General features: G+C 41.1%; 2 protein-coding genes, 1 long non-coding RNA gene and 2 other non-coding genes across 9 annotated transcripts in view; 1 reads left to right on the top strand and 4 right to left on the bottom strand.

The window, feature by feature from the left end:
• LOC146396106 (uncharacterized) overlaps nucleotides 1-12,132 on the bottom strand; it is a 271,106-nt gene that overhangs the window by 192,152 nt on the left and 66,822 nt on the right. The window lies entirely within an intron of this gene.
• EEF1B2 (eukaryotic translation elongation factor 1 beta 2) lies at nucleotides 2,274-5,902 on the bottom strand. Of its 2 annotated transcripts, NM_001243524.1 has the most exons (6): nucleotides 5,456-5,902; nucleotides 4,845-4,967; nucleotides 3,461-3,587; nucleotides 3,122-3,188; nucleotides 2,586-2,711; nucleotides 2,274-2,473 (listed from the first exon to the last, which is right to left on the bottom strand). In NM_001243524.1, the coding sequence occupies exons 1-6, from the start codon at nucleotides 5,533-5,535 to the stop codon at nucleotides 2,319-2,321; spliced, it is 678 nt and encodes a 225-aa protein (NP_001230453.1). In that variant the 5' UTR covers nucleotides 5,536-5,902; the 3' UTR covers nucleotides 2,274-2,318. The 2 variants fall into 2 exon arrangements, 1 of the variants encoding a protein (NP_001230453.1); XR_014828709.1 differs by lacking the exon at nucleotides 3,122-3,188 and having other exon boundaries at nucleotides 5,456-5,617.
• LOC146396108 (small nucleolar RNA SNORA41) lies at nucleotides 2,846-2,978 on the bottom strand. The gene has a single exon (XR_014830635.1). It is a non-coding gene; the product is annotated as a small nucleolar RNA SNORA41 (small nucleolar RNA).
• Nucleotides 3,266-3,344, bottom strand: LOC146396107 (small nucleolar RNA SNORD51). Its single transcript, XR_014830633.1, has one exon. It is a non-coding gene; the product is annotated as a small nucleolar RNA SNORD51 (small nucleolar RNA).
• Nucleotides 6,109-12,132, top strand: part of NDUFS1 (NADH:ubiquinone oxidoreductase core subunit S1) — a 37,969-nt gene continuing 31,945 nt past the window's right edge. For 2 of the 4 annotated variants that reach the window (XR_014829118.1, XM_005672116.4), the window contains exons 1-3: nucleotides 6,109-6,197; nucleotides 9,301-9,362; nucleotides 10,581-10,672. Coding sequence is in view for 2 of the 4 variants with exons in the window: in XM_005672116.4 (XP_005672173.1) it covers nucleotides 9,302-9,362; nucleotides 10,581-10,672 (153 nt within the window). In the remaining 2 variants the exon portion in view is untranslated. Of the gene's footprint in view, nucleotides 6,198-9,297; nucleotides 9,363-10,580; nucleotides 10,673-12,132 lie in introns of all 4 variants that reach the window. The other 2 variants (XR_014829119.1, XM_003133603.6) reach the window with 1 other exon arrangement.

Genomic DNA, 12,132 nt, shown 5'->3' with positions numbered 1-12,132 from the left:
GCCGCTCCGGCGGCATATGGAGGTTCCCAGGCTAGGGGTTGAATCGGAGCTGTAGCCACCGGCCTACGCCAGAGCCACAGCAACGCGGGATCCGAGCCGCGTCCGCAACCTACACCACAGCTCACGGCAACGCTGGATCGTTAACCCACTGAGCAAGGGCAGGGACCGAACCCGCAACCTCATGGTTCCTAGTTGGATTCGTTAACCACTGCGCCACGACGGGAACTCCCATTTTTTATCAATAATTTTTAATATTTAACACTTTGGTCAAGCTCTTTGGGACTCAATCCCTTTAACATGTTGACAATTGTGAATTATTTCGGGCTGTTCACTGGTTACTACACTTCTGCTTTTTTCCAGTTCTTTCAGTATCTCCAGGCTCTCCCGTTCTCCAGAAAATGAATTGCTGCCCCCTGCTGGCTCTCATGACACCGACAACCTGAAAAATCTCTCCAGTTACTTTAGACCAGGTCTGTTGGACTGAAGATGATTTCATTCACAAAAATGTCTGACTGAATATATTCTCTTTAGAATTTAAACAAATTCCCACATTCAAGGTGGTCACAGACATAGGAAATCAGATTGAGGGGAGAAACAGTATTACCTGTTTTCTGCTAGGGTAATCCTGATCTCAAACATGTAATATCTTTGGCCTAGAGACTACAAAATGGAGGCCAGCCATTCCCAAACTCTGCTTTTGTGAAAACTACTACTGTGAATATATTTACCTGTAGCACCACCTCAATACTGAAGGCCCCTCCATCCCAGTAGGCTCAATCAGACTTACAATCCAGGTAAAATGTCCGACCTCTACACCCAAGCCAGGCTTATGAACTATAGCCTAAGGATCAATCATCCATATAGCTTTCCTTCCAGGGCACAATAAATACTGATTACAAATCACATCCTGCCGTGGCTCAGTTAACGAATCCAACTAGGAATCATGAGGTTGCAGGTTCGATCCTTGGCCTCTATCAGTGCATTAAGGATCTGGCGTTGCTGTGAGCTGTGGTGTAGGTCGTAGCTGCAGCTTGGATCCCAAGTGGCTGTGGCTCTGGCATAGGCTGGCAGCTGAAGCTGATTTGACCCCTAGCCTGGGAACCTCCATATGCCTAGAGAGTGGCCCTAGAAAAGGCAAAAAGACCAAAAAAATTTAAAAAATAAGAATCATATCCTCAGGAGTTCCCATTGTGGCACAGAGGAAACGAAGCTGACTAGTATACTTGAGAACATGGGTTTGAGCCCTGGCCTTTTGCAGTGGGCTAATGATCCAGTGTTGCTGTAACCTGAGGTGTGGGTTGCAATCGAGGCTCAGATCTGGTGTTGCCGTGGTGTGGCCCCTAGCTTGGGAACGTCCATATGCTGCAGGTTCAGCCCTAAAAAGAAAACAAAAAACAAAAAAACAAGAACAAAAACAAAACACCACATGCTCAACAGTTTTTCCTGAACAGTTACAGGAGGCATTATATTTGCAACATCTACCTTGACAAATGGTTGTAAATCATGACAAACTCTGGGAATCCTTTCCCCCTTTGGGTTAGGTGTTTGTAGTCTAAACATTGCACCCTCCATTGTCTAACACTTAGCATTATTTTCAGGTGGGATTTTAACTCATTTTTAAGTCACAAGTAACCCCTAACTTGAAGATGCTAGGTCATAATAAATTTAAGTCACTGGTTACTATTAATGAGTCCTGCCATTTATCTTATCTCCATGTTTCCTCATCTGGCAAATTTAACATTATTCCTTATGTGCCCAGTATTGCCCTGAGCACTATACCTTTCTTTACTCATTTCTCTTGATTCCTTGAGGTACTCCCTACATTCTCACTGAGGAAAACCAACTCAGATAATAGGTAACTCTATAACCTCTTGCAAAGGCCAAAGTCTTAAACCATTCACTATAAACCTATGGGGCTAATAATTATCTAAAATCAAAACTCTCACTACAAAATTTTCAGTGAAGTTTATCTCCCTGATTTCTTTTGAAAACAAAGCAAACATAAAACTTGAAATACTGTAGTGAAAATTAGCATCACGCAGTGAAGACATTACTAACGGGTACAGAAGTTGTCTATTATTCATCAAGTCTACTGGTGAGATCTGTGTAGGCACAGTATAATAGGTAGTTCCCTCCTTGTTTGGGCTAAACGTCGAACGAGAATGCTGATCCAAATTTATATTACTTATGAATTATCTAGTCATTGAATTTCTTCCCTCAAAATAGAAGGAATATAAATACCAACCCCCAACTTAGGAGTCAAGAGCCAAGGGTTGTCTTTCAAACTTTTATTGAAGGGCAACAGTCCACGATGGATTTTAGATTTTGTTGAACGCGGCCACATCCATAGACTGCACATAGTCCTCAAAAGCAGTGATCTGCTCCTCCAGCATATCTGTTCCAACTTTATCGTCTTCAACTACACACTGTATCTGAAGTTTTTTAATTCCATACCCCACCGGAACTAGTTTGGCTGAAAAGAACATCAAGAAAAATCTTAGTTAGCCAAGTCCTAATGGTTGACAAAGCTTGAAACTGTATGCAAATTACAGATGCCAGTGTCAAAAAGCAAAGATTAAACTCACAAGAGCCCCAGACCAAGCCATCTGCTTGAATGCTTCTGACGCACTCCTCTAGTTTTGCCATATCTGTCTCATCATCCCAAGGTTTCACGTCTAATAAGATGGAAGACTTGGCAACAAGTGCTGGTTCTAAAAAGTGTAAGAAACAACATTATTCAAATACCTCTGCTCTACTATTTTTACCCTACTCCAAGGTGCTTAATGGAATCTTAATGTCTCTAAATGGATCCTCTCCTCAGCCATATAGTTATAGAAAATACATCTTGTGTTTGTCACACACATGCCCACTTTCTGTTTGGCTAAGAAAGAGGTGTTTAGTTGTGTAACAGTTTTTTTCCCACAGAGGAATGCTGCAGTTGCTACCATGCGAACAGCTGCAGACCAGTAGCTGTGGAAGTTTTGAAGCTCTGCCTCAAAAGAAGATATTGAAATATGTATTCAAGGAATGTGGAGGAAACTTTGGGAATCAATCTTTGGAAAAGATTATTCATGTTATTACGAAAAGAATTAAGTTATATACAAATTATAAAATGACCTACTTTTGGCTTTCTTTGACTCATACTGTGCAAGGCGTTCTTCTCTTAGCCTCTTAGCTTCTTCACTTTCCTGTGAAGAATAAATTTAATATATTTCACAAAGCTGGTTGTTCCCCGCCTTAAAGCTGATGGGATCATCACAAAGACCAGCTTTATCAGAAAAAAGCAAATCCATCAGGAGCTCAGCCGAAAGATGGTGATTTGATTTTATTCATCATGTAGCTAGTGAGGATTTTCAAAAGGCAGGTAATAAAGGGAAGCTGGGATTCGACCCCAGCCATTCTGGCTACAGAGACTGTGCTTAAGCACACTGACACACACACATGTCAATTTATGCCATACCTCCTCATCATCGGATCCAAAGAGGTCAATGTCATCATCATCTTTACTGTCTGTAGCTCCACTTTCTGTGGTGTCTTCCACATTGGCAGGGCCATACTTGCCCAAAGCTTTCTTCACTCCTGGCAGGCTTAAAAAAATTAATCAACTGTTAGGATGGTATGATATCCCCCTTTATTTATTTATTTTTTGTCGTTCTGCCTTTTCTAGGGCTACTCCTGCAGCATATGGAGGTTCCCAAGCTAGAGATCAAATCGGAGCTGTGCTGCGGGCTTATACCACAGCCACAGCAACATGGGATCCAAGCCGCGTCTGCAACCTACACCACAGCTCACGGCAATGCCGGATCCTTAACCCACTAAGCAAGGCCAGCGATGGAACCGCAACCTCATGGTTCCTAGTCGGATTTGTTAATGACTGAGCCACAACAGGAACTCCATGATACCCCTTTTTAGACAATACATGAGAACTTGTTTTCATTACAACTTATCAACCGGTCCCTTTTGTACTGAGAACTTACCCTTCAACGCTCCCATGTAAATACCTGTGCATGTTTTAGGTCCTCACTCAAACATTAACAGCACGTGACATGTCATATTCAATATGCACAATGGTTTGCTTTTAGGATGAGTATTTCTGTTTGAGGTTTCATTAAGCACACTCAGTGGACTGGAGCTCACTCCCCCACCCCCACTCCATTCTTGTTAGCAGTTTCAGAAGAAAGGCAAAGGACTAAAAGAATGAGCCACCTGCTAACCCAGAGGTGAGTCCCCCAGATCAGGGTTAGACGCATTAGCAGGGTAATGTGGGGAAAAGCTAAATTGCTATTGTTGAAGTAAAATCATATCTAATGGCAAGACAATAAATAATTAAACATAAAAATTTTCTCTCCCCAGTTTGTGCCTCCTCTCTCCCCTTTTATGTATACTGTGCATCTGCATTAACCAAGCCTCCTTACAGGTAACATTCTTTCCTAATCTTGGGCCACCATGACCCACAACAAACTATTTGCTTTGCACCTGTAGATTTGGATTGTATAAACTGTTAGTAACATGTCATTCAACATACGGCCCTATCTCAAGAACTTCTATGGGTGGAACAGTTCTCAGATGTTTCTGAGGGGCTTTTCACAAGTTGTAATTCTCATTGTGGCTTGAGTAAAACTTTCCATTTCACCTGATTTGCTTTTTATCAAAATTGTTCATGTCCTACCTGTTACATGAAAAAATGGAGAATTCCAGTCTCTTGGTCTTCTAAAGTCACAGAAATTTAGCTTACAATATCCCAACAAACATGAAGTCGCCAGAATCCTAATTTGTCACGCGAAAATCCCAAGTTTAACCTTAAAATCAGTCCATTCTTCAGATGAACACAAAGATAATTTTACCTGGCCTTTTCTTTTTCATAAGATTTGATGTGATTATACCAACGTAGGGCATGACACAAGTCAGCAGGTGGTGGGCCGGAGACTGCTTCAAAAACTGCCACATCTGCTTGTGATGGCACATACCTGTCCATGATACAAAACTAGTTATACACACCTCAAAAAAAAAAAAAAAAAAAAAAAAAGCTACGAACACCAGCAAATAAATGACAAACGCTACGACCCTCAAATTATTGAATGAGAACGCGCCCATTTGTTAGGGGGCCCTAAGGTGCTTTAGCTATTTGAGAAAAGGAGAAAAAAAAAAGCTCCTTAGGATCAGGGATTATCTACTCAGTTCTCCGCGCTATCCTGAGACATGCCTGACACTTAGTAGACCTCGGAAATTGCAATCACTAACGCCATGTCTACAGGCTTCCATCTGTTAACTGAGCAAAACGCAGAAAAACCTAGTTGAATCAAGTAATCGAAAAGAAAGCACCTCTTTAACCCTTCTCTCTCTGCAGCCCCTTCCCCCGGGAGAGCCCTGGGTCCAGGCTTCCTTTCCTCCAGCAGCAGCCGAGGCCGCGCCACGTGGCCCCACCGCACCCGGCCGCCCCTGCCGGTCCGCTCACCCCTCGATGTAGCTCTTGTCTGCCAGGTAGTCGTTGAGCACCTGGAGGCCGGCGGGGCTTTTCAAGTCTCCAAAACCCATGGCGATTGTCGATCTGGGAACTGGGCCGCAGCGGAGGAAAAAAGGAGCGCAGGCGAGGGAGCCTAACGCTAAGAGGAAAAAGGCCGCAAAAAGCCCGGAAATTCCTTATATAGAGACGGAGGCGTTTCTCTCCGATGCCCCTGGCCGGAGGTTAGAGGTTAAAGGTTAAAGCACTTTACGCTTCCACAATGTAAAAATCAAGGGCTCTGAAATAGGCCGACAGATTGCCCACCGGTATTTCTCTGTGTTTGCAAATCATTAATAAAATGGATATTTCTCAAATTACTATCGCCAAGGGCTTCGGAAGATTACAAGAAGAGCCTTTTGAAGCACCGGAGATGACCGAAGACGTTCGGCCTGGGCCGCCAGGCCACTTCCGGCGGAACTGCAGGTCTGAGCCAACCCTTCTACCCCGCCCCCGCTCCCGGCTGCAACGCCCTCCGCCCCGCCCTCTGTCAAACTGACGGAAGTTGCTGAACTCAATCTACGCGGGAAGTTGTTGAACTGGGGTTTCTGGTCCCTCCCGGCTTTCCGTTCTTGCAGGACTGGCTGACGGAGATGCCCGAGGCCGCCATATTGAATAAGCAAATCGGCCTTTGAAGGGGTCGTTGCGGTGTAGACGGTTCTGCAGAGCAGCCATCCTCGGCGGCTCCAGGGAAAAGGTGAGGTCGTGTTTGGGTGAGAAGGCTGAGGTACCTTGGCCCTCGGAGTTTGTTCCTTGATGAGACTCTTTCCTTTGGTCCAACCGACTCATTTCTCCTCTTGTCCTTGACTGGGTACCCCGTTCCACCCTGCCTCCTGGGGAACCCTCAGAAAGCCGGCAGGTGAGGTCTGTTAGTCAAGGTTTCTGGTATGATGGAACAGAGAGGAGGAGAGGTCTGGAGGCCCGGGGGGAGCGCTAACCCGAATGCAGCCTTGTGGGTGACCTTCCTTCTGCAAGGGAATGCAGGACAGTCCTCTACCTGGAGAGAAGGCCGTATTGTTCCCCGAGAGAGGACCTGTGCCAAGTGACATGGGCCTAAAGACGGAGCATTTTCCACCAAATTAGCACAAAACCTGGTACAGTGCATCTTTCGTTGCTGTTGCCTTAGCAACCGTACATGCCTCTTATTATTTGGTTATGTTTATGGATTGGATAACACTTATTAACTCTTTCACTGGTGGGGAAACTGAAGAAAAGGACATTTTAAAATTTGTCCCAAGGTTGCAGTGCGAATAACAAAAAGCTACGTTGTTTAAAAGTTTGGGGGAACTAGTACATGTACTGTAAAATCGTGTATCAGAGACGACTCTGCTCAAATACGAATTGAGGGTGTAGGAAATGTAACGGTGAACTGTTTCTGATGAATAAACAGCAAATTAGTTTTTTATGGAATGTCCTTTTTTTCCACCGAGTTGTATGTGCATCTTTAAGCGGGGTGTTATGCGTTTGCCAGAACACCTGCATTCTTTAATAGCAGAGAAGTGACATTAAGTTATGGCCAGAGAGTGGAGATAGAGTTCATTTAGCAGACAGTTATTGATCGCCCACTATAAGCCAGAAATGAATCTACTAAGAAGAATTAAATGGTGATATGACTGGGGAGTAGTTAGGACATTTTAGCTGGGCTGGTCAAAAAAGTCTTCCAGCGTTTTTACATCGTTGTATGAAATACTGATTTTTGAATTTGAATCTGTCATTACTCTAATTCAGCAAATTCATTTTTACCTTCATATCAATATATTTTAATAGGACAGATTCTGCATATTCTGGAATTTGGTGATATCCACTTTTTTTTTCCTCAACATTTCACTACATGTATTTCCTCTTATGCAGTCTAAGCTGAGAATGCCATATAAATGGGTCACTGTGAAATGTGACAGTATCCACGGTTTGGGTGTGAGGTTTCAACAAACCTCAGATCTTGTAATTGTATTATTTACTTTTTTTTTTTTTGTCTTTTTGCCATTTCTTGGGCCCCTCCCGTGCCACATGGAGGTTCCCAGGCTAGGGGTCCAGGCTATGCCAGAGCCACAGCAACGTGGGATCCGAGCTGCATCTGCAACCTACACCATAGCTCACAGTAACGCCGAATCCTTAACCCACTGAGCAAGGCCAGGGATTGAACCCGCAACCTCATGGTTCCTAGTTGGATTGTTAACCGCTGAGCCATGATGGGAACTCCTATAGTATTTACTATTGAAAAAAAATTCACCTATAAGTGGACCTGCAAAGTTCAAACCTATATTGTTTAATGGTCAACTCTATTTGATGATTATTTTCTCAAGGGCACCATGCTAGGTCTTCAGAAAAGGAAGATGACCAAAGTGCACCCTTCCTTTTCAAGGAGCCTATAGTTTAGTAGGTACTGAAGTTGTTTACTAACCTGTAGTTTAGTAGGTGGAATAATAAAGACACATATATAGTGTGTGCCAATAGGAAAGAGAAGGAGCACAAAGGAAAAAAAGCACTTTAAAACTGATTTTCAGTGGGTAGTACTGCCTAATTGATTGAGTTCAGCTTCTACTGGTATTTATTGAGCCGCCTACTGATAATACCTAGCCTAGGATTGCTTTCTTCTTTAGATAAGGAAGCAGAGACTCTGATTTACCAAAAAGCCACTCACTAGAAGGTGACAAATGTCTGTAAGTTCAATATCATAAATTCTGAATTAATGAATTTCATGAGTTATTGAAGCTTGAACTAATGAAATTTCCTGTTATATACTATCTGTAATAGGTACCTGAAACCCTATGCTTAAAACTTATATATATGTACTATTTTCCCCCTCCTTTAACCTTTGAAATTCTTTATGTGATACATTCCGATCACATAATTTGCATTTTCAAGAGTTCCAAATGAAAAGTTAGATGCTTAGCCCATATAATCAAGTAGTAAGTTCATTGCTTAGCCAATACCATCAAGTGAATGGATAAAAAACTCTGAAAGGATAACTTTTCTGTCTGTTTTTTATGTATGTCAGTTGGTGTTATATGATCTACTTCCATTATTTCCATTTATTTCAGTAATCAGCAAATCTTTGAGAGAGGGTTTCTCATATTCAACACTGTTGACACTCTAGACAATTCTTGATTATAGGAGACTCTTCTGAGTATTGTAGTCGTGACAACAGATAAGTTGTCTGGACATTGTTAAATGTTCCCTGGGAAGCAAAATTGTTTCTTGTTGAGAACCACCGTTTTAGAGCTTACTGTATTCCAACCTTGGGGGTAGATACTGAGGATAGAAAGATTCAAGAAGTTTATAACACAGTGTGTGTAGAATAGGCACATAAATAGGTAATTGCAAATTTGTAAGATAAATTACTACTTGGCCCAGAAAATAGCACTCCAGACACTTAAAGGCTTGGGCTTGTGGGCCAGCTCAGAATATCTTGGGAGCATTTAATAGATAACTGCTCAGAATATCAACGAAAATTAGCAGGAAATCAAAGCAGAAAAATAGGCTTTATCTATTAATGATACGCTCACTTTTATTATGTTTCAAGTTTGATCATTTGTTTATAGTTAAGGACAACAAAACTGCCCTTTTATAGAATTAGAAGGCTCAAATTTATATGCTGGCTGCTCCTTCTTAGCTTCTTGATGATGTACAAGTCAAGTTCTGTCTAAGGAGAATTTGAGGAAAAATATCAGGACTGATAAATATTCAGTGAAATAATGTGTATAAAGTGCTGTAAAACCATAAAATGTTACCAAAATGTTTGTAATTAGAAGGTTTTTCTCCTATGATAATATATTTCTTCTTTGTTTTATTCTTAGCAGTATGTTAAGGATACCTGTAACAAGGGCCTTAATTGGCCTTTCTAAGTCTCCTAAAGGATGTGGTGAGTATTTTTTTTTTTTAATTTACATTTGTGTGTACTAGACTTTCTATCTTTGTGAATTCATAGATCTATGGAAAATGTTTCTTGAAAGACCCTAAACCCATATTTTGTTTTAAATAAAAATAGAAACAGTGGCATTTCCATTGTGGCTTAAGAACCCAGCCAGTATCCATGAGGATGCTGGTTTGATCCCTGGCCTCATTCAGTGGGTTAAGGATCCAGTGTTGCTGCAGGCTGTGGCATATGTCACAGATGTAGCTTGGATCTGGTGTTGCTATGGATGTGGCTGTGGTGTAGGCTGGCAGCTACAGCTCCGATTTTACCCCTAGCTGGGGAACTTCCATATGCCATAGGTGCAGCCCTAAAACAACAAAAAAAAATTTTTTTTTTTTTTTTTTTTGTCTTTTTGCCTTTTCTAGGGCCGCACCTGTGGCATATGGAGGTTCCCAAGCTAGGGGTTGAATCGGAGCTATGCCAGAGCCACAGCAACTCGGGATCCGAGCCAGGTCTGCAACCTAGACCACAGCTCACGGCAACGCCGGATCGTTAACCCACCGAGCAAGGGCAGGGACCGAACCTGCAACCTCATGGTTCCTAGTCGGATTCGTTAACCACTGTGCCACGATGGGAACTCCCCCAAAATTTTTTTAATTAAAGAAATGGAAACAGTGACTGAAGTTGAATGGAATAATTTTCAAAATATAACTTTATGTTAAACAATTTATAGAAATTATCGTGGAGTTCCCACTGTGACACAATTGGTTAAGAATCTGACTGCAGTGGTTCTGGTTGCTGCCGAGGTACGGGTTTGATCCCTGGCCCGGGAACTTCATTTGCTGTGAGTGCGGCCATTAAAAAAAAAGAATAAATTATCATGGAATAGAAAGTAGAATGAACTGCCCATCAGTGCCAAAATGGAAAGAACAGTCATTCTGCGTTTGAGAAGTGGTCTTCCCATGAACATATTTTCAGTGGTATTAAAAGTTTCAACTTAACTGCTATTAGAAGTAGACAGTCACATTCAATTTGGTATTCAGGATTGGTAAAACTTCCTTGTTATTCAGTATATTTAAAGTTTGCATCTAGAGAAATAGAGGAGAATAGTCTAAAATGAACAAAATTTAGGTATACAGGTTAGAGTTAATTGATCCATTATCTTCTACTATAATAAATTGAACTCTCTTAATTTCTTTTTCACTTTATTTTTTTGATGGTCAGTTCGAACAACTGCCACAGCAGCAAGCAACTTGATTGAAGTATTTGTTGATGGTCAGTCTGTCATGGTGGAACCAGGAACTACTGTCCTCCAAGTAGGCATATGTTTTAATTCTTTATTTTTGTGTATGTTCTGATTTTTTTAAAAAAAACAAAACAATTTATTTTCTTTATACTTTTCATTTAGTTTAAAATTTTCAAGATTCCTTGACAAATGCTCATTAAAGAACTGTAGATAATAAAATTATATGAAAATAAGTTTGACTGGAAATCTTGGCATTTCAGTGAGCTATCTTTTACCTGTTTCTGACTTTGTTAGTGAACAATGGTAGTTCTTTTGTTTCACTTCTACCTTACAAATAAATGCTTATCTAGACATTTGTTTTCTAGAATAAATTATTAGTTAATATAAGTAAGTTTAGGGAAAAGTAACCTTTCTTTGTTTTGAGCCTGCTTGATGCTTCTCACTTTTATGTAGCTTTCTATTTTTTGTATTATTTCTAGGAATGTGTCTTACAAAGTACGTGAATAGAGGTTCTCAAATTCAGGCTCTAAATACTTAATTTCTCTGAATTCCTTCAAAACTAAAAAAATTGGTCATGGAGAATAATGCTTCATTCCATCTGTAAATTATTTCAGAACTAAATGTTCTTTATTTACTTTAGCAATAGTTTCTAGACTATCTGCCAGGCACAGACATGCAAATAATAAATATATCATGTAACAAAAGTATGTTCAAGGTACACTATAGAATTTTGGCCTATCTAGGAGGTGGTAGAAAGAGATGTTGGGAGCATCTCACGTAATCCCTGAGGAGATTTTAAAGGATGAGCAGGTGTTTATATGCGGACAGTGAAGTTCCAAGTAGTTTGGTATTGATGGGACATAATGTGTACATAGAAGAGGAGATGACAGGAAGTCAATTTATTCTGGCAGAGAAAGTCTAATCATGAAAGAAGATATATGCAGTGCTAAAGAGCTTGTAGTTTGACCCATCGAGCATTTTCATGGCCTTAAGCAGTATGACAGTGACTGTAGCAGATGCTGTCTTAGAGAATAGTAAGACTGGAGTGAGAGATGGAGAGAGTATATCTTGCATTAGCGGAGCAGGAGATGAAAGGGCAGTGGGACTGAAAACACAAGGGTGTATTCGAGGGAGAGTGAGATGTGGATACACAGGCCTTTAGGAATTTTGAAGAGCAGAGGAATTTTTGTAATTTCTGGCTTTGTTGCCTTATTTGGAGGTATATAATAAGACAGAAGTAGGTGGTCTGTGGAGCATAGGCATGCAAATACCTATTTAAATTTAAAGCTTGAAGAAGTGGAGGACTCTCAGGGCTGCAGATGGAGGTCTGGATGTAATCATGAGGTAGTGTCAGCTAGTATGAAGGTTGAAAACACAGTGGACTGACCCACTGCAGTCTAGCACTTAGGAAGACGATATGTTTTTGATATGTTTTTGCTAAATAGCTAAAATTGATGAGATTGCTTTAGAGTGAAGGCTGAGGATGGAAGAACTAACTCCATAGTATATTCGAATACATTTATAGGCTCA

Source organism: Sus scrofa, chromosome 15 (genome assembly GCF_054392235.1).
Source record: "Sus scrofa isolate SSC_HxYL_T2T_F1_AM1 chromosome 15, Sscrofa_HxYL_maternal_Yorkshire_Landrace_v2.0, whole genome shotgun sequence".
Taxonomy (NCBI): domain Eukaryota; kingdom Metazoa; phylum Chordata; class Mammalia; order Artiodactyla; family Suidae; genus Sus; species Sus scrofa.
The sequence above is the reverse complement of the archived record's forward strand: the minus strand, read 5'-3'. Positions and strand labels throughout refer to the sequence as shown.